The 24969-nt window shown below is 39.6% G+C and overlaps 1 protein-coding gene across 9 annotated transcripts in view; it reads right to left on the bottom strand.

Annotated features, from left to right (window-relative positions):
- ELF2 (E74 like ETS transcription factor 2) overlaps positions 1-24969 on the bottom strand; it is a 144336-nt gene that overhangs the window by 81843 nt on the left and 37524 nt on the right. For 6 of the 9 annotated variants that reach the window (XR_012517005.1, XM_039479053.2, XM_039479054.2 and 3 more), the window contains exons 2-3: positions 11798-11885; positions 10290-10526 (exon numbers count right to left, since the gene is read on the bottom strand). Coding sequence is in view for 7 of the 9 variants with exons in the window: in XM_039479053.2 (XP_039334987.1) it covers positions 10290-10361 (72 nt within the window). In the remaining 2 variants the exon portion in view is untranslated. Of the gene's footprint in view, positions 1-10289; positions 10527-11797; positions 11886-15678; positions 15883-21791; positions 24525-24969 lie in introns of those variants that run through there. The other 3 variants (XM_074396901.1, XM_074396903.1, XM_074396904.1) reach the window with 3 other exon arrangements.

The raw sequence follows: 24969 nt of genomic DNA, 5'->3' as shown, positions 1-24969 counted from the left end.
TTTGATCTACTATGTGTTGAAGGAAGATCACCATGGGCTCAGAAATAAAAAGATACAGTACAGCACTCTTCATGTATCTGCTGAACAAATATGACCATGTACCTGCTGAACAAATACGCAATACCCAGCCCATACTGTCCCACTGCCAGATACCACACTAGGCTGTGCCTAACATTTCTAAGAACTCAAGGCCTTGCTCACTGATTACCTGAAGACAAGCTCATGAAACTCAGTGAACCTGCTACTAGACTATTCAGCTATCTTCTGGAAGCCTTCCTGTATGATATATTGCCCTTTCCTAACTCAATTAGCTTGATACACTACTTATCTTTTCAAAATAAAATATTTTTCAGGATTATTTCCATAGGTGGCAAAACTATAAAGAGAAGTAAAAAAATTATAATACATAAGTCAAAACAATGGCACCTCTGGAAACAGTGCCTGGCTAGGTTTTAATAATGCAGTGGTTTTTTTCTCTTTGACCATGTAAAAGCTAAAATCATTTTGCATTAAAAAATTCAGGGCTCATGCCTGTAATCTCAGCACTTTGGGAGGCCAAGGTGGGTGGATCACCTGAGGTCAGGAGTTCGAGACCAGCCTGGTCAACATGATGAAAGCCCGTCTCTACTAAAAATACAAAAATTAGCCAGGTCTGGTGGCATGTGCCTGTAATCCCAGCTACTCAGAAGGCTGAGGCACGAGAATCGCTTGAACCTAGCAGGCAGAGGTTGCAGTGAGACAAGATCATGCCACTGCACTCCAGCCTGGGCGACAGAATGAGACTTGTCTCAAAAAAAAAAAAAAAAAAAAAATTCAGGCAGGGTTCAGTGCCTCACACCTGTAATTCCAAAACTTTGGGAGGCCAAGGCAGGAGGATTGCTTGAGCCCAGGATTTCAAGACCAGCCTAGGCAACATAGGAAGACCCTGTCTCCACAAAAAAAAAAACAGTAAATATCAGCCAGGCATGGTGGTTCTTGCCTACAGTCCTAGCTACTCAGGGGGCCGAGGTACGAGCACTGCTTGAACCCAGGAGTTCGAGGCGGTAGTGAGCCATGATCAGGCCATTGCAATTGTAGCCTGGCGACTGAAAACAAGTCTCAAAAATTTAAACAAAAAAGAAAGAAAGAAATTAAACTCTCCTTTTTTTTAACTGAACTTTTAACTGTTCTTTAACGGAAGTTAAAAGGCAAAAAGTCCATTTAAAGAAGTTCTTTAACCGAACTTTAACTGATCATTTGAGACGTACACTTGTATATATTTCTCAAAAAGAAGTCTAACTCCTTGACTCATCTACATATAATCTATGTTCCACCACCTCACTGAAGCTATGTTATTCTCTAAAATATTTTGTTTTGTTTTGTTTTGAGACAAGGTCCAGTTCTATCACCCAGGCTCAAGTGCAGTGGCACAATCATGGCTCACTGCAACCTCCGCCTCCCAGACTCAAACCATCCTCCCACCTGAGCCTGCTGAGTAGCTGAGACCACAGGCATGTGCCACCATGCCTGGCTAATTTTTGTATTTTTGGTAGCGACAGGGTTTCACCATGTTGCCCAGGATGGTCTGGAACTCCTAAACTTGAGCAATCCACCCACCTCAGCCTCCCAAAGCAGTGGTATTACAAGCATGGACCACCACACCCAGCCTTAAAATGTTAATAATGACCACATTCTATTTTAGTTTTTTATTTCTATTGCCTCCCTGCAGATTCATATATTTATTATTACCCTCATTTAAAAAATTCTGTTATTCCAACTTTCTCTACCACTATACTTTCTTTTTTTTTTTTAAGATGGAGTTTCACTCTTACTGCCCAGGCTAGAGTGCAATGGCACAACCTCAGCTCACCGCATGCTCCACTTCCCGGGTTCAAATGATTCTCCTGCCTCAGCCTCCCAACTAGCTGGGACAGGCATGTGCTACCATGCCGGGCTAATTCTGTATTTTTAGTAGAGGCGAAGTTTCTCCATGTTGGTCAGGCTGGTCTCGAACTCCTAACCTGAGGTTATCCACCCGCCTCGGCCTTCCAAACTGCTGGGATTACAGGCTTGAGCCACCACACCTGGCCTATCACTCTATTTTCAAGCGTCTCCTCTGACTCTTCTTTCATCAGCATACACTCAAGTGTAGCCAACTTACTGAGGTTCTGTCTTCAGTGTCTCCTTTCTTTTTATCCTATACTACCTTCTCAGGCAAGCCCATCCATTCTTCTGGTTTCAAACAGCACCTCTATGTTGATGATGACTAAGTATTTATCCTCTACTCTGACTCATCTGAATTCCAGAACCAAATTTTAAACTGCCAACTTTAACATCACTACAGGAATATGCAGCCACACTTCAAGCTTAACATGTTTAAATGGCACAAATTATCTGTATCTCTCTTTTTTCCCACTCTGTGTTCTTCTTTAAATCCTGGTTTCTTCATATTTAAAAAATAGATTATAATAATACTTCCATCCTTACAAAATCCCATGACTTTATATGCAAATTACCTAGCACAGTGTAAGTACACAGCACAGAGTTAAGTTATTCAGTTAGTGATAGCTGATATTGTATTTTAACAATAGAGATAGTTTTCAAATCTACTATTTGCCCTCAACTTTAGGGGGCACCTTTTCACATCACAGTCAGAACTGTTTGTGTTACTTCTTTGCATAAAAAGCTTTAATGACTCCCCATTTGTCTAAAAGGAAAGTGTAACATATTAAACAATGGCTTTACCACTCTTTGAAATATAACCCCAACTCACCCGTCATGGGTTGAATTGTGTCCCCCAAAAAGATGAAGTTTTAACCCCTAGTATCTGTGAATGTAACCTTATCTGGAAATAAGGTCTTTGCAGATGACCAAGTTAAACCAAGATAATTAAGATGAGCCTTAACCCAATTTGACTGTGTCCGTTGAGAAAAGGGAAATTTAGACACAGACACAAATGGGAAGGAAAACAATGCAAAGACGTGGAGAACACCATCTAAAAGCCAAGGAATACCTGAAGCTACCAGAAGCTAGGAAAGAGGCATTAAAGAGATTCTCCCTCATAGCCCTCAGGAAAAAACCAACAACAACAACTCTATCAACACCTTGATTCCTAAATTCTGACCTCCAGAACTGTAGCACAATAAATTTCTGTTGTTTAAGCAACCTAGTTTACAAGTACCTTGTTAGAACAACCCCAGGAAACTAATAACACCACCTTTATACCTTACTTCCCTACATTACTTAACATAAACTGTTTGGTGGCATTACTTCTAATTCCTAAATGTGAACTTTTAAGACTTTTTAAGACTTTTGCTCATGTTATTTTGTAGCCTTCACATCTATCCAAATCCTTTTCAGCTACTGAAGGCTTTTTATCTAGGTCCAGGGAATCTTCCATAATCCTCCAATCTGAATTAATTTTTCTACTACGTATTTATAGAACAAGTTGTTTCCCTAATATTACCACTGTTCATTGTCCTGTATTATAATTATGTGTTTACATATACAACTCCTTGACTGGCTAGTAGGATATTTGAAAGCAAGAGTTATATCTTAGCCAATTTTTATATCCTCAATAACACACATCATATAAACTAAAGTGGCTTTTAAGTACAGATATTTGTAACTTGGCTCTGAGAATAATAAAATTCAACAACTTTTAATATTAACAGGTATTTGTAACTTCAACATTTGCTCATCTGTGGAGGTAAAGTAACTTCATGAGCCTTTTTTCTGCCAAATGATGGAGACCAGAGGATACCCCATGCAGCTATTCAGATAATTACCGTCTTGTCTGTGTAGAAGAGTAGCTATCTTTAAGGGACAAATGGGATAGAAGAAGAAACCAGGAATCTTTGCTTAAAAATAAAATAGTAAAAAGTAACACTTCTACAAGGCTATTTTACTTAGGATTACTTTGCTCAAGTCACCATGGGTCTTAGCACAAGCTGTCTAATTCCCTACAACCTAGGGTGCAAATAAAAAAAAATACAGGGTACTCAGTTAAATTTGAATTTCAGAGAAACAATGAATTATAACTATAAGAATGTCCCATGCAATATTTGGGACATACTTAAAGTAAAAAGTCATTTGTTGTTTATCTGAAATTCAAATTTAACTAGACATCCTGTATTTTATCTGGCAACCCTGCTCTTAAGTACTAACAGTGATCTCAAAAACTTCTATTTAAGGAGAGAGATTCTTAGTTTAAACAGGCAAGACAAGTGCAATGCTGCAGTGTTTACTCAAAAAGTGCTTTATATGCACTCAGTCATTGTTCTCCTGGTATCAGAAGTTTCCAAAGACACGTACAATGAAATGACTGAAAGTAGTGGTATTGTAATCCTTTTCTCAATGTACTTTAGGAATATATAGAAAGACATAAAATTCAGGAGTATGTTAGAAGTACATAAATTTGTTTCACATTTTTTCTTTCGTGGTAGAGTAAGGCCATCTTCAAAAATCTTATTACTGAAACATACCGTTTGGCAGGCTTTAGGGAGGACTCATCTCTCGTACCTCATATGGTTTAACCCCAGAAACCACTACAAATAAATACGTCACCAGAATAAATAATGGTGCATTTGTTATGCAAATTCAGTTTTAAGACAAGTCCCCTAAGCTAGATGTTCATAATGCCAACATCCATGCATACAGAACATCCACCCAGACAGAAAACATACATCTATACTAACAAACATCCATCCAATGAGAGACTGTATTTGGCATCAACTAAACAATTAAAGCAGTTGAAGCTATGTATCAGCATGAAAAAATATCCATGATACAAACAAGTAGAGGTGGAAGGAGGAGGAAAATGGGCCATAGAATAGTACTGTTGTCTGATTCCACTTGTATATTTACATATACATTTAAAAGCCTGGCAAAATACACCTCAAATTATTGATAACCTGGTGAAAGAGAGGTGAGCAGACAAAAGATGGACTTTCGTTTTCTCAGTATGTCTGAGTTTATTGCTTTTTACAATGATCCTGATAACTAAGAAGGAACATCAAAATATTTTTTTCATTTAAAAATAACGATTAGTACAACAACAACAAAAAATCAAAGACAATAAGGGGTAATTTGACAACTTTAAAAAGGAATCCATTTGCATAATATAAAACTTGTGGAAGAATCTGCCTTACCAGATGAAAACCTTTTTATCTTACAAATTTTCACAAATGTAAACATCCCTGTAACTACCATTACAGTTAAGAAATAGAACATTTCCATCACCCCAGAAAGTTCCCTCATACTTACTTTGCCAGTCAATCCCCATCACCCCCATGCACACACACACACACACACACACACACACACACACACACACAGACCTAGGCAACCATTGACCTATCCCTATAGATTTCTATCCCTATAGATCTGCCTTTTCTCAAATTTCATATTGAAATCAGTTCTCTTTTGTGTCCAACCTCTTTACTGCTGATATTTATGCAAATTACTGTTGCATTTATCAATAGTTCATTTCCCTTTATTGCTGAAATTCTATTGTCAATATATCTATCAATTGCTTATCCATCCGTGTGTCTTCACATGGCTATAATGCTCCTATGAATACCCCTGGTCTTTTCTTGCCTTCCTTTCCATTCCATTCCATATTTACTTAAGAGTCAAATTACCAGATCATATGGCAATTGTACATTTAATTTTAAAAGTGCTCAAATTATTTTCCAAGGTGGTTATATTACTTTACATTCTTACAAAGCCATATATGAGAGGTCTAACTGCTCTATTTCCTTTACAACATGTGGTATTACTCTCATCAGTTTTCTTCATTCTGTGTGTTTAGTACGATCTCCTTGTGGTTTTAATTTGCATTTCCCTGGTGGTTAAAAATACTGAACATTTTTATACGTATTTAATGTTCCGTGGATCTGCATGTCTGTTGGCACACCAATACCACACTGCCTCAATTAGAGCAGCTTTACAGACAGTCTTTAAATCAGCTGAAGTGTAAGCCCTTCAACTTTGTTCTTAACCACAGCATCTCTTCCAATCCATAAACTTGGTATAATCTCTCTATTCAGGTCTTTAATTTGTCTCACCAATATTTTATAGTTCACTGTATAGAGGGTTTCTTTATAATATAGTTCATTAAACTTTACTTTTTTTTTTTCTTTTCTTTTTTTCTCTAAAGAGAGGAGGTTTCACTATGTTGCCTGAGCTGCAGTTGCCTTCTGGGCTCAAGTAAGCCTCCCATCTCAGCCTTTAAAGTAGCTGGGACTATATGCACATGCCAGTACAGCAATCTCAGTTCACTGCAACCTCCGCCCCCACCCCGGTTCAAGCAATTCTCCTGCCTCAGCCTCCCGAGTAGCTGAAATGACAGACACAGGCCACCATGCCTAGCTAATTCTTGTATTTTTAGTAGAGACAGGGTTTCTCTATGTTGGCCAGGATGGTCTCTATCTCCTGATCTCATGATCCGCTAGGATTATAGGCGTGAGCACTGCCCAGTTGCCAGCTGCTTTTTGATGCTCCATTAAATAGTATTGCTTCAGTTTCCAACTGCATATTACTAGTGTATTTATAAATAACTGATTCTTATACATTCACCTCATATCCTCTGACTATTCTAAATTTATTAGTTCTAATAGTTGTGTGGATTTCTTGGGAATTTCTATGTACACAGTTATATTATCTAGAAATAAAGACAAGTTTTACTACTTCTTTTCCAAGCTGTGAGTCTTTATTTTTCTTGCTGCCTGTAGTAAAGTTGCCAGTGCAACGTTGAAGAAAGGTAGTTAAGGCAGGCATCCTTGCCTTGCTCTCAACCATTAAGTACAATGTTGGCTGTGGATTTTTCACAGATTCACTCTATCAGGCTGAGAAAAATTGCCCTTTCTTGCTAGGTTAGGGAGTCTGTAAATGAATAGGTGTTAATTTTTGGCAAATGGGTTTTCTTTAACTGCTGATATAATCACCTAATTTTTCTCTTTCACTCTGTTGATATGGTGAATTACCTGATTCAATAAACTTACCTTCATGGGACTAAAAAAAAAAATTTTGTTTATAACACTCTACCTTTTATACACTGCTGGACTTGACCACTAGTTTTTTGGTTTTTTGTTTTTTCATTGTTTTTGTCTGTTTCTTACCCAGACTGGAATGCAGTGGCACCATCACAACTCAAGCAATCCTCCCACTTCGACCCCCCAAGTACCTGGGACTACAGGTGCATGCCACCATGCCTGTCTATTTTTTTTGTAGAGACAGGGTTTGCCATGTTGGCCAGGCTGGTCTTGAAGTCCTGAGCTCAAGCAATCAATCTGCCTTAGTCTCCCCAGTAGAGAAATGGTGTCTCCTGTGTGGCTTAGGCTGGTCCTGAACTCCTCTCCTCAAGAGATCATCCCGCTTTGGCCTCCCAAAGTGTAGGGGTAACATGTGAGCCACCACACCAGGCCCAGTATTTCTCTTAACATTAAATTATCCCTATATATTGAAGTCATATTTGATAGTTTGAATTTTTTAATATATGACTTTTTTATATTTAGTACTATTTTGAAAAATAATTTTTGCAACTATACTCATTAGATTATAGTTTACTGTCTTGTGACATCATTTTCAGAAATAGAATAATCCTAATTGGATTAAATGTATTACTTTTAAAATTGGGGGAAATGACAAAGAAATAAACTCTGAAAATCATGGTAATAAAACTCACGATGTCTACCACTTCTTAAATATTTATTTTTCTTCACACTCTGGGACTCTCATTACAAAATCTTGACAGATCATTATTCATCCCATTCTACAGTTTAGAGTATATATACTATTATATATATATATATATATATATATATATGAATGAAACATTCTTGAAACACTGCTCCTGAGACAAAAATCTACCTTTCAAATAGATCTACCACCATCCTCAAATCTCCCTTTGTAAAATCAAAACATGTTTCCAGTATTAGTGGTTTTTCTCTCTTCCTGAAATTCTCTTCCCCTAGTTATTTCTACGGCCCCACCCCTCACTTCATTTAGCTCTAAACTAAAATGTCACCACTTTAGTGAAGCCTTCCTTGGCTGCCCTAAAGTACTCCCTATCATCTTCTCTATCCAGCTCTAGTCCTGAATTATTTTTCATAACCTGAAACATTTATCCCCAGTGCCTAGAAAAGTACTTGATAGTTAAGTGGCGAATTAATATTTGTCAAAGGAACAAATGAATGAAATTAAGTGGCCACTTACGTAGCATACTTTAAACAAAAAATTCCCCTGCTCTGGGGCCACACTACCTGAAATGCTCATTAAGGATACAGCCTTCTTCTCACTTCCTCTATAAAACGTGATCACCCTATAAGACTACCACATAAATCACTAGTCAACAGTAACTTGGTAAAGTCATTTCATTTATGAGAGTCTTTCTTCCATGATAATAAGTTCTCCTGGCCATGAACACTGAAGTTCCATGTAAAGGAAGAAAAATACAAGGAGCATTCCAGAAACAAATTGTTGTCCTCATTTTCCCCATATATTTTTTTTAATTATTATTTTTAAAGACGGGATTTCACCATATTGATCAGGCTGGTCTCGAACTCCTGACCGCAGGTGATCCGCCTGCCTCAGCCTCCCAACGTGCTGGGATTACAGGCATGAGCCACCGCACCTGGCCATTTTCCCCATATTTTTTTTTTTTTTTTTTTTTTGAGACAGAGTTTCACTCTTATTACCCAGGCTGGAGTGCAATGGCGCCATCTCGGCTCACCGCAACCTCCGCCTCCTGGGTTCAGGCAATTCTCCTGCCTCAGCCTCCTGAGTAGCTGGGATTACAGGCCCGCGCCACCATGCCCAACTAATTTTTTGTATTTTTAGTAGAGATGGGGTTTCACCCTGTTGACCAGGATGGTCTCGATCTCTCGACCTCGTGATCCACCCGCCTCGGCCTCCCAAAGTGCTGGGATTACAGGCTTGAGCCACCGCGCCCGGCCACATTTTCCCCATATTAATGATACCTTTCAATCAACACAAGGTAAAGATATTCTGCCTATTGTTCTTGGTGCCTCCCCTCACAGGATTAAAACAGAGCATAAGTATATGCTTGACAGAGCATTTAAGGAAAAAGCAGTATTTGGTCTGGGTGATCTAGAAGGGGATGGCAGTTCCCCAAGACCCTAACGTCTTCAGTGAGTCATTCCTGGAGGTGATCAAACAGAAAGTTAATCTTGAAAAAAGAAACAGACATTGACTATGGGAATAAAGTATGTTCTGTAGCTGTGGCTTCTCTTTAGGGACTTTGCACAAGTTTTGGGTCTGAATGCAAAAGAAACAGGAGTTTTTGAGTCCACTGACAAAAGAAAAGGAGGACCCTCACTTTACCCTATTCCCAGTAAATTTGCCCACAGCTGATCTGGACCTTAGAAAAATGAGCAGACACCAAGGAGGCAAGAAAAAGAATCCAGGCTACAGAACACACAGACTGATGTCCTAACTTGTTTCTCAAACATGCCATTATACTGCTATACTGGTAGCAAGCACGAGTAATGCAGCATTGTTCACAGAAAATAGAGAAAACAGATTTTTTTTTTTTTAAACATAGAAAACTCTCCATTTTCCCACCTCAACTCTGAACAAATATTGTCCATTATTATGACAGCATTACTGAATTATAATTTAGATCCCTTCCAAAATTCACTCTTTACTGAATGCTGGGAATAGAAGTCAGAACCTGGAAGCCTATGTATTTCTAGTACTGTTATTTTTTATTCTCATCTAATTCTTCAGTATTATCAATAACAAAATAACCAAATAAGCTAATGATTCAAAATTCTACACGCATACAATTTCAAAACATGAATTCATTTTCTGGCTTGCTAATTATCTAAATTCATAAGTATTTATATGAAATTAAAATACAATGGATCTCTACACTGATTTAGATGTAATAAAATAATCAAGAAACAAAGATAAGTAAAGCATATACGAAATTCTAACTTAGAATGAATCTAATTTAGGTATTTGGACATAGTATATACCTACACTATAATCCAAGACAATGGGTTTTATAAGGGATTTAAATTTAACTCTCTACTAATACTGCAGTGCTCTTTCCATTTCTTTCCTCCCTCTAAGTTCATTTGTTCCAACAATTCACGAGTCCTGCAGTACCTTCCTCAACCTTCTATTACCTAAATTATACAAGGCTACATGGCATGTACATGTATAATTTCATGCTTTGTATATTTATTTCTACTCACAAATATCTGTTTCCTATTAATTTCAAAATTAGCTCATGCACAAATTTCTATGAAGAAAATAGAAATGGAATTCATTGAATGCCTAACCTCTTGATTTTCTACTCCATTGCTGGAAAGCTCCAAAACAGTACCTCCACTGTCAACCACTGCTGATGTCATGGTTATTCCCTGAGGAAGCTTCAAATGCTATAATCAATGAAATTAAAGGTTCATGGATGGTTGCCAGTGTTATAAGTTTGCTTTATCATGTTTTAAAAGTCAATAGACATGGAGTGAAGTAGATATCCAGAAATTCAGTCTTCGAAAGATGATTAACCAGACAGCCTAAAAAGAGAAAGAATTTGAAAAGCTATTTAAAAAATTACAGGAAGGACATAAAGCATAACTTATTTTGCAATCTAATTTTAACACTGAACTAAGAAAAAGAAGATAGGCTTCTATATCCCCATGTCAAAAGAGGGAAGTAATGAACATTCTACTTCTTAAGAGTTAGTGACCAAGTTCATGAACATACTGAGTAAGCTCTTAACATGCAGTTGTACCTAGGTAGTATTAGGATATTTATATTCTAGAAAATAAAACGTTATCACTTTCTTCCTTTATGAAGAAAGTTCATACACATTCCATACATATGAAGGAATATGCTTTATTCCTGAAATATGTTAAGTTTCTAGAAATGTTAAAAATCTCTTATTCACTGACTATATAAAATATGCCGGACTGAGACAACTTTTAAAACTATTTGCTCATTTAACAAATTAAGAGATTATTAATTCTTAAATATTTCATTCTTCTTATTTGCCTCATCTGGTTTGTTTGTTTGAAAAATCCGAACTGTCTTTTGCTTATGGCAGCAATCTCATTTTGTATTCACACTTTGAATACAGGAACTGTAAGACAGACTAATTTGAATTGCTTATATTTTCAAATAAAGTAGTTTAAAAATAAAGCAGTTACCACTTGGAATTCCTTTGATATTATTTTATCATACTTTACTCAATTGTTTTGATATTAGTTCAAAATGCAATACGGCAAATGGTTTCAAGTAGTCTCTTAATCTCTTACATTGTTTCCCCTTCCTACATTATCTGTATTTATGCAGTAATTTATTCCTAAAAGGTTACTTTTTATTTGATTTTGTATATACTAAAATTTTCTCACAGAGGAAGTACAGAGATTTATTACTAAAAGAATTTTTTCATGTCAAAAAGGCAGAAAAATCAAGCATATCTAAAGAGAAAATATACATTTCCCATAAATCATTCCATTAATATTATGCCTTTGTATTATGTTTGCCTACTGGCATCATACAGATATGGAAATAAAAGAATAAATAATTTCTAGAAACTTCTAGAATAAAATGAAATACCTGAAAAAAGCAGAAATTTCATCTTACTGACCAATACTATTAGCTTCCTTTTTGATCTTATAAACATAAAATGGAATAGAAAGTTTTTTGTATCTTAAGAAGAAAAATTAATAAAATTCCATAGTCCCATCATACTATCACCATATAAGGTAATGAAAAGTAATGACTATTTCTAAATTGTTTTCTAAACATATATATAATAATAGCAGAAATAAATTTTACTTACGATTTGTATGTTAAGTAGTCTAAGCATCCTTCACTATTTTCACAACTTGGGTAAAGCTAAAATCTGAACCAGAAGTTCTTCGGAACAACTAGTGGGAGGTGGAAAAAGATAGTATTAATATAATTATATTAAAAAGCACTTTGCTCAAATAAATGTGATCGAGATAGTAAACACTTAACACAACAAATCACTTCCAAAACCATATGACACACATTCACATAAGGAATATAATAAATTATTTCTAGGTTTTTGATGAATCAGAAGTTTTTATCAAACTTAAAATTTTAATTCAACACTACATAACAACTATTGAGTGAGGACAGAACCAACATATGAAGCCTATGCTCCATACTATGGGCTGCATTTCAAACAGGTCCTTGTGTTTTGTTTTGTTTTGTTTTGTTTCTCATAAGGTAAGTTCTAATAACAGGTTCTGAGTAAGTGGCTACAGGTATAACCCCTGCCCCCAAGGAGTATAAAATCAAGTTTGAAAAATAACACTAGCCCCAAAAAACTACTAAAAAACAATGTTTAAGAGAAAAAAAAAATTTAGAGTTGAGGTCTCAACTCTGTCACCAAGGCTGGATCACAGTGGTGAGATCATGACTCACTGCAGCCTCAAATTCCTGGACTAAGCTAGCCTTCTGCCTCAGACTCCTGAGGAGCTGGGACTATAGGCATATACTACCATGCCCAGGTCAGTATTTCTTATTTTTTGCCTTTATTTTTAAAGATAAGATAATACTATGTTGCCCAGGCCGACCTCAAACCCCTGGCCTCAGGTGATCCTCCCACCTCAGTCTCCTGAGTCACTATTAGACGTGCTCCTGCTATCTCACCCCACTAACTTAACATCAGCACACATTCAAACATCCCAAGCCCTACTTCTAACTTCCAAGCCTCCTCAAATATTCCACCTTCTTTCAAAGTCTAATGTATTGACTTAATACACTTGATCTTAGGTCTTGCTATGTCAATTATTTCCCTTTTCCTTAATCTTCTCTTACGAACATTGGGCTCCTTTTCCTCATATAAGCATTTGCAAGATCCTCTCATCTTAAAAGTAGAAAAGTTGGCTGGGCAAGGTGACTCAGGCCTGTAATCCCAACACTTCGGGAGAGGGAGACGAAGGATCACTTGAGCCCAGGAGCTCTTCACCGACCTGGCCAACATAGAGAAACCCCTATCTCTACAAAAAAATTAAAAACTTAGGAGGGCCTAGTAGTGCAAACCTGTAGTCCCAGGTACTTGGGAGGCTGAGGTGGGAGGATTACTTGAGCCCAGGCGGTTGAGGCTGCAGTGAGCCATGATCCTGCCACTGCACTCCAGCCTGGGTGACAGGGAAAGACCCTATCTCAAAAACAAAAAAAAAAGGAAAAGTTCTCTTCCATAATCCTGCATACCTTCCAGCTACCACTTCAGTTCCTTCCTTTCTCAGATAAGTTTCTAGATGAGAAATCTTGTATACTCTGTCTCTACTTTGTAATTTCTCAAGTACTTCTCCTTCTATGATCCATCCCCATTCAACTGAAACTTTTACTAAATTCTGCTTGTAGAATCCAATTGATACATTTCTGTCTTCATAGGACTTGATGTGTCTGAAGCATCCGACACTGTTAATCACTCCCTTCTTGAAACTCTACCTTGAGGCCAGGTATGGTGGCTTTTGCCTGTAATCCCAGCACTTCGGGAGGTCAGGAGTTCAAGACCAGCCTGGCCAAGATGGTAAAACTCTGACACTACTAAAAACTACAAAAATTAGCCAGGTGCAGTGGCAGGCACCTATAATCCCAGCTACTCAGGAGGCTGAGGCAGGAGAATCACTTGAACCCAGGTGGCAGAGGTTACAGTGAGCCAAGATTGTGCCATTGCACTTGCACTCCAGCCTGGGTGACAGAGTGAGACTCCATCTTTAAAAAAAAGAAAAAAAGAAAGAAACTCTATCTTGAATTTAACTTTTCCCTCTCTAATTACTCCCTTTCAATTCCCTCTTGCAGGCTCAACTCTCATTTTCAAGGGGCCTGGGACAAGAATACAAATAGAAGTCTATATACCATATGTCTAAATATTTTTTAAAGTTCTTTTTTTTTTTTTTTTGAGACAGAGTTTCACTCGTTAGCCAGGCTGGAGTACAATGGCGCGATCTTGACTCACTGCAACCTCCGCCTCCTGGGTTCAGGCAATTCTCCTGCCTCAGCCTCCTGAGTAGCTGGGATTACAGGCACACGCCACCATGCCCAGCTAATTTTTGTATTTTTAGTAGAGACGGGGTTTCACCATGTTGACCAGGATGGTCTTGATCTCTTGACCTCGTGATCCACCTGCCTCAGCCTCCCAAAGTGCTGAGATTACAGGCTTGAGCCACCGCGCCCGGCTATTTTTTAAAGTTCTAAGTCAAGCTGTTAAATTATTATTCCATCCCCCTATCTTGACTAATAACAATCTGAAAGGCCAAGTTCTATTTTTGGGTTCTCAGGCTCCCTTCACGTTGTGTAGGGACATAGGAAGAAAAGTCCATATCCTTTCCCCGTGTCTGCAGCCACCTCCTTTTCTTGTCCCATCTTTAGCTCCATTTCATACTACGAAGGGCTTTATATGCATGCATATATAAAGCCCATAGGTTCAAGCTCTAGTCACATGCCTGCAAACAGCTGCTCCTTGGCCATCCCTTAAACACAGGGGATATGTGTTATACAGTCAAGACAGGAGAGAATCATAGAAGAGAGCTGTGAAGGGACATACACACAGGAAATTCTAGAATCAAATATTCAAAGATTGATCTACAAAGAGACCAGGTGGACTAGTCACCTAGGCCCACCCCACAAAGTCTTCACTCTATGTAAAGGGGTGTAGCTGCTGGAGGAAGGCCATGTGAGGACCTTTAAAGCACAGGACTTTTTTTCCCACTTGGCAAAGTCTTAGGAAGGTGCTGCTCTCCGGTCAACGCTTACAAGGTGGGTGTTTCCAGGATCCTATCCCTAGTCCTTTTCTCTTCATATTCTTTATGTTCTTTCTAAGGTATGAGATATACTCTTACAGCTTCATTCAAATCTCTCTTCCAGCATACAGTATCCATTCCTGTGTACTCCAGTTTGTCTATTAGATGTTTTATTGCCTCTACTTCACTGAAATTAGATAAGGTATACATAAATACTAAGCACTGATGCCAGGATAACCCAAGCACTCCATTCATTAATCCAGTCATGCAACAAATACTAAATAAGCATTAATATGACAGCACAATTTTAGGTGCTCAGGTTCAGTAGTGAATAAAGGCAAAGTCACTGTTTTTATGGATCTTGCAGAGAGGAGAGAGAAAAAACAAAATAGTATACCATGCATGTAAGTGATAAAGGCTAAGGAATTAAATTAACCAAAGAGATAGGGATTATTCGGCAGGGAGAGTTGCCATTTTAGATTGAGTGGTCAGATAACAACTCACTAAAACAGTGACATATGACTGAAGACCCAAAAGTAGAAGTGAGTTGCAGCAATGCCTAGGGGAAGAGCCTTCTCATCAAAAGAAATTCAACACCTTCAAGAGGACATATGCCTGACTAGTTAAAGGATCAGCAAAGGGACCCAATACAGCTGAAGTGAAGCATGCAAGAGGAAGAAAGAATAGTTGAAGAAGAGGACAGAAAGGAAAAGGAGCCAAGTAGTTTCCCTGTAAGGACTTTGACTTCAGGGAGAAGGAAGGTTTTAAACAAAGAGATGATGTGATTATTATAAGGCTCGTTCAGATGCTGGGTTGAGAACAGACAAGGGGACAAGAGCAGAAACAGAAGGTCAGTTAGCAGGCTGCAATAATATATGTTGTGCAAAAGTAACTGCAGTTTTGCTATTACTTTTAACATAATATAAACTACTTTTGCACTAACCCATAATTAGATGAGAAGTAATACTGGCTGAGACCAGAGTGGTAGTTGTGGAAGTAGTGAAAAGTGATCATGGCTAAGCACAGTGGCACGTGCCTTTGTCCCAGCTACTTGGGACAGGAGGTGGAAGGATCACACCAGGCAAGTTGAAGCTGCAGTGATCCCAGATCTCACTGCTGTACTCCAGCTTGGGCGACAAGCAGGACCCTGTCTCAAAAAAGAAAAAAAAAAAGTGATCAACCTTTAGATATATTTTGCAGATAAAAGGATGAGATTTGCAAGCAAAATGGATGTGGATTGGATTGGTATGAGAGAAAGAAAGAAGTCAAGAATGAATCCAGGCTGGAAGATTCTCAGATGATGAAGCAGGATCCACCAGGAGTCTGTATCACTATCTAGACAACAATTACAATGGCAGAATCTACCTAACATAATTGTTTTCGAACTCTGGAAGATACTAAAGGCTTGCAACCTCCAAGGGAAGACTTGGACAATAAACTGTGGTTAATTTCAGTCATTTCAGTTCTCAGCACAGAATCAGCTACCCATTCCCCAACTCAAGGGTAGACAGCTGTGTATGTGTTCCTGGAACAGTAAGCATGCTACTTGTAAGGGCAAAGGTAAGCAAAAAGCACTATCTTCCAAATATCAGGGATCTGTGCTCTGATCACTGATTATTACTTCTGATCACAGAGGGCACACAAAGAAATGACAGACATTATTGTTATGCCTCCCTTCACTGTGGCCTCTCCCCCTCTGGCTGAAGTCACTTCTAGGGGACTTAAAAGGCCAGCAAACCCCCACCCCCCAACTTTCTCTTTTTTCCCTTTTGAGAGATACACATTAAAGACTAGGACATTTGGCTGGGCGCGGTGGCTCACACCTGTAATCCTAGCACTTTGGGAGGCTGAAGTGGGTGGATCACTTGAGGTCAGCAGTTCGAGGCCAGCCTGGCCAACATGGTGAAACCCTGTCTCTATTAAAAATACAAAAATTAGCCAGGCGTGGTGTCGGGCACTTGTAATCTCAGTTATTCAGAAGACTGAGGCAGGAGAACTGCTTGAGCCCAGTAGGTAGAGGTTGCAGTAAGCCAACATCAAGCCACTGCACTCCAGCCCAGGCAACAGAACAAGACTCCAACTCAAAATAAAGAACAAAATAAAGACTACGACATTCAAAAACTATATATATGGAAAAACGTGGAAAATGACCACATATGCCCAGGCTCAGAAAAGACCTGAGACCTTAAAATACACCTTAGGCTGATCCTTGCCACAGAGTCGGCCTAAAAAACTTTAAATTTAAATTAAAAAAAAAAAATCCATCCCTCCCCAAGATGGCAGACTAGAAGCAGTGTTGGCATGCCTCTCCCACTTGGAAAGAAAAAATAGTGGGTAGAGATTCAAACTGTGAACTTTTTTTCAAAGGAGCAATGCAGGAACTTAACAGAAAATGGAAAGAAACCACAGATCCTTTGAAAGAAGGAGCAGGCTGCAGTCAACACCATGAGCCAGGTAAAAAACTGTAAGTCCCCAGAGTCGGAGAGGGAGACAGATTACCTCCAGAGTATATACCCCTACCAGGAAAACTAGAAATCCAGCCCACAGGGGAAGGCCTTAACCCTACCCAGTGCTAAAAATGATATATGGAGCAGTGGAGAATACACAAGTAGGAGCAGCAGCAGGAAGAGCCTTTTTCCTATTCCCAGTCTCTAGCACAAACCAAGGGAAGCCATTCCTGATTCTTTGTCACAGGGGCCTTCACAAAGTTCTTCTAGCTAACTCAGGTAGCAGTTGCAGGTTGAAAGGAGCTCCCAATTTGAAATTCAAAATATAATCTCGAGTGCGGATAAACTGCCTTGGCCAGAACTGGGGGACAAGTGGGAAGTGTGCTGTAGCTACAGGCAAAGGAGCTGGGTGCTCTGGCATTGCCAGTGCACAAGAAGGGGAGTGGCCTGAAAGCCAAGGTTGCTGTATGTAAACAGCTTGGAATTTAGCTAGCTGCTGCTAGTGAACACTGTGGGTGAGAGACCTGCCTTGCCAAGTGTGTAGGAGCTGAATGAGACTCCCACCTGCTACTCCCCACTCCCTGTATGAACTCTTCTGTGAAGCAGAGGCAGCGAAGCTCTTTCCTGGAGCATTACCCCAGTGGCCAGGGCCTCTGCTTAGACCACACATGCAGAACCAAAGGGCAGGCCTGCCTGACCAAGCCCCTACCTGGCTTTGCTCCTCCATCTGCCCTGGTAGGTTAATACAAAAGAAAGAAACTTTTGGAGCCCTATGGCTTCATCTAACATCTAAGAACCCAAAATACCTCCCATGAGTAACATAGGACAAGCACAAATCCCACCACTTCTACCACAGCTGGAATTCTTTTGCAAGCACCATCTCCTGGCTGGAGGCCAACAAACACAGTTATTATAGCATCTACAGGTAAAATAACATTGCACCCAGGAAGGAGAAAACTTGCGCATGACAGCTATCAGCACTGTCTGCAGTATCTTGTCTAACGAGGATGTCCACATGATCAGTTTATTACTACTACAACCAGCATTTAAAAAAGCCAACACACTATGGCTATTTACAACCAAGGAATCTCACAAGGTATGCCATTCTCCTGTTAACCCTATGAGAGCTGATGCTGGTATATATTGCTGGGAGACTTGAGGACAGATAACATCACTGGATCCCTTGATTCCCCAATATCAGCCTGGAATGTGGCAGCCCCACTGGGCAGCTGGACCCAGAGGAGCCGCAGCACTCACAGTAGTCTGGCTCTCAGGGGCTCCTACTCCTAGGGGAAGGGGGAAGGCACCACATCAAGGAAGCAACCTGTGGGACAAAAGAATCCAGATAGCAGGCATTGAGTCCTAGATCTTCCTGCTAGTGGGAAGTTTCCTCTAGCAGAGGCACAGCTGCAGTGCTAGGTTCAGTGGTAAAAGTAGGCAACTCTACCCTGACAGACAGGCAGCTGTGGTGTGAATAAAGGGTCTTAGAGAAGGGGACTTTTTTCCCCCTAATCCACCAGTAAAGAAAGAATTTGGGGCTTCTCCCACAAGAACTCAGTGTGGGTGCACAAATAGACACCCTTTCTGGAACACTTCAGGGTGACTGCATCCCTAGAGGGGGAGCACCCTCTAGGTCTGTTAGCTGGGCATGGTGGCACGAGCCTGTAATTCCAGCTACTTGGGAGACTAAGGCAGGAGAATTGCTTGAATCCAGGAGGTGGAGGTTGCAGTAATCCAAGATCACACCACTGCACTTCAGCCTGGGCGACAAAACAAGACGCTGTCTCAAAAAAAAAAAAAAAAGAAGAAGCAGAAGAAAAAAGTTTTAGGCTGAGTTTGGTGGTTCATGTATGTAATCCCAGTGCTTTGGGAGGCCCAGGCAGGCAGATCAGATCACGAGGTTAGGAGTTCGAGAGCAACCTGGCCAAGATGGTGAAACCCCATCTCTACTAAAATACAAAAAAATTAGCAGGTCATGGTGGCACACGTCTGTAGTCCCAGCTACTAGGGAGGCTGAGGCAGAAGAATCACCTGAACCCTGCAGGTGGAGGTTGCAGTGAGCCGAGAGAGCACTACTGCACTCCAGCCTGGGCAACAGAGTAAGACTCCATCTCAAAAAAAAAAAGAAAGAAAAGAAAAGAAAGTTTTTTTTTGTTTTTTTGGTTTTTTGTTTTTTTTTTGAGACAGAGTTTCGCTCTTGTTACCCAGGCTGGAGCGCAATGGCGCGATCTCGGCTCACCGCAACCTCCGCCTCCTGGGCTCAGGCAATTCTCCTGCCTCAGCCTCCTGAGTAGCTGGGATTACAGGCACGCACCACCATGTCCAGCTAATTTTTTGTATTTTTAGTAGAGACGGGGTTTCACCATGTTGACCAGGATGGTCTCGATCTCTCGACCTCGTGATCCACCCACCTCGGCCTCCCAAAGTGCTGGGATTACAGGCCTGAGCCACCGCACCCGGCCAAGAAAAGAAAGTTTTAACAATAGACTACAACAAATAGAATTTCACAATCAGACAAAAATAAAGAATCAAAAGCAATGAACAATGTCTCCAAGAAATATGGGATCATGTAAAACAGCCAAACCTAAGAATAACTGGAGTACCTGAGGGAGAAGAGAAAGCAAAAAGTTTGAAAAGTTTATTTAAGGGAAAAGCTGAGAAAAACTTCCCTAGCCTTGCTTGACATTTAGATAACCAAATACAAGAAGCTCAAATAACTCTTGAGAGATTCATCACAAAAAGGACTTCACCCAGACGTATACTCACCAGACTATATCTAAAGTCAATGTGAAGGAAAGAATTCTGAGAACGAGACAGAGCAATGAGACAAATGCACCAGGTAACCTATAAAGGAAAAGCTATCAAACTAATAGCAGACTTCTCACCAGAAACCTTACAACCCAGTAGAGATTGGTGTCTTGTCTTTAGCCTCCTTAAACAGAAAAAAACCGTCAGTCAAGAATTAGCAGGGCGCGGTGGCTCAAGCCTGTAATCCCAGCACTTTGGGAGGCTGAGGCGGGTGGATCACGAGGTCAAGAGATCAAGACCATCATGGTCAACATGGTGAAACCCAGTCTCTACTAAAAATACAAAAAATTAGCTGGGCATGGTGGTGCGTGCCTATAATCCCAGCTACTCAGGAGGCTGAGGCAGGAGAATTGCCTGAACCCAGGAGACGGAGGTTGCGGTGAGCCGAGCTCGTGCCATTGCACTCCAGCCTGGGTAACGAGAGCGAAACTCCGTCTCAAAAAAAACACAAAAAAAAAGAATTTTGTATCCAGCAAAACTAAGTTTCACAAATGAAGAAATAGTGCCAGTTTCAGGCAAACAAATGCTAGGAAAATTTATCACTACCAGACCAGTCCTACAAGAAATGATAAAAGGAATTCTAAATCCTGAAACCAAAGGCCAGTATGTACCAGAATAGAACCTCCTGAAAGTATAAAACTCACTGTATAAAACAAAATGAAGAAAAGAAAATATCTAGATAACAACTAATGAGTTGACTGGAACCTCACATATACTAACACTGAATATAAATGGCCTAAATGCTCCACTTGAAAGGTACAGATTGGCAGAATGGATTTAAAAAATTATAAAATGCCAGGTGCTGTGGCTCACACCTGTAATCCCAGCTCTTAGGAAGGCAGAGGAGGGAGGATAGCTTGAGCGCAGGAGTTCGAGACCTGCCGGGACAATATAGCCAGATCCCATTTTCCACAAAAAGGAAAAAAACAAAAAAGACCAAAAAAAAAAAAGCATAAAAAAGTTATAAAACAAATTTCTGTGGACTTCAAAAACGGCATCAAACATGGAAGGATTCACATAAACTCAAGGTAAAGGGGTGAAAAAAGATATTCCACACAAATAAAAACCAAAAGTGGGCTAGGCATAGTGGCTCACACCTATAATATCAGCTCTTTGGAAGGCCAAGACGAGAGGATCACCTGAGGCCAGGAGTTTGAGACCAGCCTGGCCAACATGGCAAAACCCCATCTCTACTAAAAATACAAAAAAAAGAAAAGAAAGGAAAAAAATTAGCCAGACATGGTGGTGAGTGCCTGTAATCCCAGCTCCTCAGGAGGCTGAGACAGAAGAATCGCTTGAACTTGAGAGGCGGACGTTGCAGTGAGCCAAGATTGCACCATTGCACTCCAGCCTAGACAAGAGTGACACTCCGTCCAAAAAAAAAAAAAAAAAAAAAAGTGAGTAGGACAACCTATTCTTTTACAAGGTAAAACAGACTAAAGCAACAACAGGCCACATGCAGTAGGTCACATCTACAATTCTAGCACTTTGAGAGGTTGAGGCAGACAGATCGCTTGAGCCCAGGAGTTCAAGACTAGCCTAGGCATGATGGCAAAACTCCATCTCGACAAAAAAATACAAAAATTACCCAGTGTGACTGCCTGCACCTGTAGTCCCAGCTACTGGGGAGGCTGAGGTGGAGGCGGAAGAATCACCTGAGCACAGGAGGCAGAGGTTGCAGTGAGCCAATATTGTGCCACTACACTCCTACCTGGGAAACGGAACAAGATCTTGTCTCAAAAAGAAAAAAAAGAATATATATATATACACACACACATTAGCCAGTTGTAGTGGCACACACCTGTTTAGTCCTAGCTACTTGGAAAGCTGAGGAGGGAGGATGGCTTGAGCCTGGAAGGTCGAGGTTACAGCGAACCACAATAATGCCACTGTACTCCCACCTGGGCAACAGAGCAAAAGTGTTTCAATAAATTAAAAAATTAAATTAAATTAATGTATCAACAGTTAAAAAAAAAAAAAGCCAGCGAAGGTAATGATAAAGGAATCAATTCAATAAGATACTACAATCCTAAATGTATATGCAACTAACACTGGAGCTCCACAAATTTATAAAACATTTACTATTAGACCTAAGAAATGAGAATGACAGCAACACAACAGCTAGGGTACTTCCTTAATCCAATGACAACACTAGACAGATCATCAAAACAGAAAGTCAACAAAGAAACAATGGACTTGAACTATACTTTAGAATAAATGAACTTAACAAATACTTACAGAACATCCTACCTAAGACCTGAAGAATATACATTTCTCCTATCAGCACATGCAACATTCTCCAAGATAGACCATACGATAGGCCACAAAACAAATCTCAATAAATTAAAAAATACCAAAAATCTTATCAAGTATCTTCTCAGACTACAGTGAAATATGACTAGAAGAAATAAAATATAAAAGGAACACTCAAAACGACATAAATGTATGGAATTAAACAATCTGCACCTGAATGATGTGTATGTTAATAATATCAAGGTGGAAATTTTAAAATTTCTTAAATCAATAATAGTGACATAAATTATCAAAATTTCTGGGATATCACAAAAGTAGTGCTAGGAGGAGAGTTTATAGTATTAAAGGTCTATCATCAAACATCTGAAAGATCACAAATTGACAACCTAATATAACATCTCAAGGAACTAGAGAAACAAAAAGAAACTAAACCCAAAGCATAAGAGCAGAATTAGGCCAGGTGCGGTGGCTTACGCTTGTAATCCCAACACTTTGGGAAGCCAAGGTAGGAGGATGACTTGAGCTCAGGAGTTCAAGACCAGCCTGGGTAATACAGCAAGACCCCATCTCAAAAAAAAAAAAAGGGCAGAACTAAATGAAACAAACCAAAAACTTGCAAAAGATGATAAACAGAATTGATATACCTTTAGCTAAATTAACCAAGGAAAACAGAGAGAAGTTTAAAATAAACTCAATTAGAAATGAAACTGGGGACACTGCAGCTGACACCACAGAAATACAAAAGATCATTTGAGACTGTGATGAATACCTCATGCACATAAACTTGAAAACCTTATGTCCTAGAAACATACAATCCCCCCTAGATTAAATGAGGAAGAATTAGAAGCCCTGAAAAGACCAGTAACAAGCAATGAAATTGAATCAATAATAACTAAAAAAATTGCTGGCCAGGTGTAGTGGTTCATGCCTGTAATTCCAGCACTTTGAGAGGCCAAGGCAGGTGGACTGCTTAAGCCCAGGAGTTCAAGACCAGCCTGGGCAACATGGTGAAACCTGTCTCTACTTAAAAATACAAAAATTAGGTCGGTGTGGTGGTGCACACCTGTACTACCAGCTAGTCAGGAGGCTGAGGCAAGAGGATCACTTAAGCCTAGGAAGTAAAAGCTGCAGTGAGCCACAACTGTGCCACCACTCCGGTCTGGGCAGCAGAGGTGAGGCCCTGTCTCCAAAATAATAAGAACAACAACAAAAATCCAGGGCCAGATGGATTCACCGCTGAGTTCTACCAGATACTCAAAGAAGAACTGGTGCCAATCCTACTGAAACTATTCCAAAAGATTGAGAAGAGGGAATCTTCCCTAACTCATATTGTGAAGTTAGTATCACCCTGATACCAAAACCAGGAAAGAATATAACCAATAAAATAAAAAAAAAAATAGAAGAGAAAACTACAGACCAACATCTCTGGTGAACATAGATGTAAAAATCCTCAACAAAATACTAGCTAGCCAAATCAAATGGCACATCAAAAAGACAATACACCATGATCAAGTGGATTTAATCCTAGGAATGCAGGGATGCAAGTCAATAAACGTAACACATCACATAAACAAAAACAAAAACAACACGATTGTTTCAACAGATGCAGAAAAAGCATTCAATAAAATCAAGCATCCCTTTAAGATAAAAACACCAAACAAATGGGGCATATAAGGGAATTAGCTCAAAATAAGAAAAGTCATACGCAACAAAGCCATAGCCAACATCATACTAAATGGGAAAAAGTTGCAAGCATTCCCCCTGAGAACTGGAATAAGACAAGGATGCTCACTTTTATCACTTCTTTTCAACATACTTTAAGTCCTAGCCAGAGCAATCAGCCATGGGAAAAATATAAAGGGCATCCAAATTGTAAAAGAGGAAGTCAAACTACCACTGTTTGCTGATGATATGTTCATACACCTACAAAATGCTGAAGATTCCTCCAAAAGACTCCTAGATTTGATAAGCGAATTTAGTAAAATCCTAGGTTACAAAAATCAATGAACACAAATCAGTAGCACTGCTATACAACAACAATGACCAAGCTGAGAATCAAATTACGAACTCAATCCATTTTACAACAGCTGCAAAAATATATATAAAATACCTAGGAATATACTTAACTAAGGAGGTAAGCGATCTCTACAAGAAAAACTACAAACACAAATGAAAGAACTCATAAGGCCGGGCGCGGTGGCTCAAGCCTGTAATCCCAGCACTTTGGGAGGCCGAGGCGGGTGGATCATGAGGTCGAGAGATCGAGACCATCCTGGTCAACATAGTGAAACCCCGTCTCTACTAAAAATACAAAAAATTAGCTGGGCATGGTGGCGCGTGCCTGTAATCCCAGCTACTCAGGAGGCTGAGGCAGGAGAATTGCCTGAACCCAGGAGGCGGAGGTTGCGGTGAGCCGAGATTGCGCCATTGCACTCCAGCCTGGGTAACAAGAGCGAAACTCTGTCTCAAAAAAAAAAAGAACTCATAGATAACAAAAACAAATGGAAACACGTCCCATGCTCCTGGATTTGAAGAATCAATATCATAAAAATGACCATACTGTCCAAAGCAATCTACAGATTCAATACAAATGCTATCAAAATAGCAATATCATTTTTCACAGAATTATAGAAAGAAAATACTAAAATTTATATGGAACCAAAAAAGAAGCTGAATAGCCAGAGCAATCCTAAGCAAAAAGAACAAATCTTAAGGCATCACATTAT

Source organism: Saimiri boliviensis, chromosome 3 (genome assembly GCF_048565385.1).
Source record: "Saimiri boliviensis isolate mSaiBol1 chromosome 3, mSaiBol1.pri, whole genome shotgun sequence".
Classification (NCBI taxonomy): domain Eukaryota; kingdom Metazoa; phylum Chordata; class Mammalia; order Primates; family Cebidae; genus Saimiri; species Saimiri boliviensis.
Note: the sequence above shows the minus strand (reverse complement) of the source record. Positions and strands in the feature narration are given on the sequence as shown.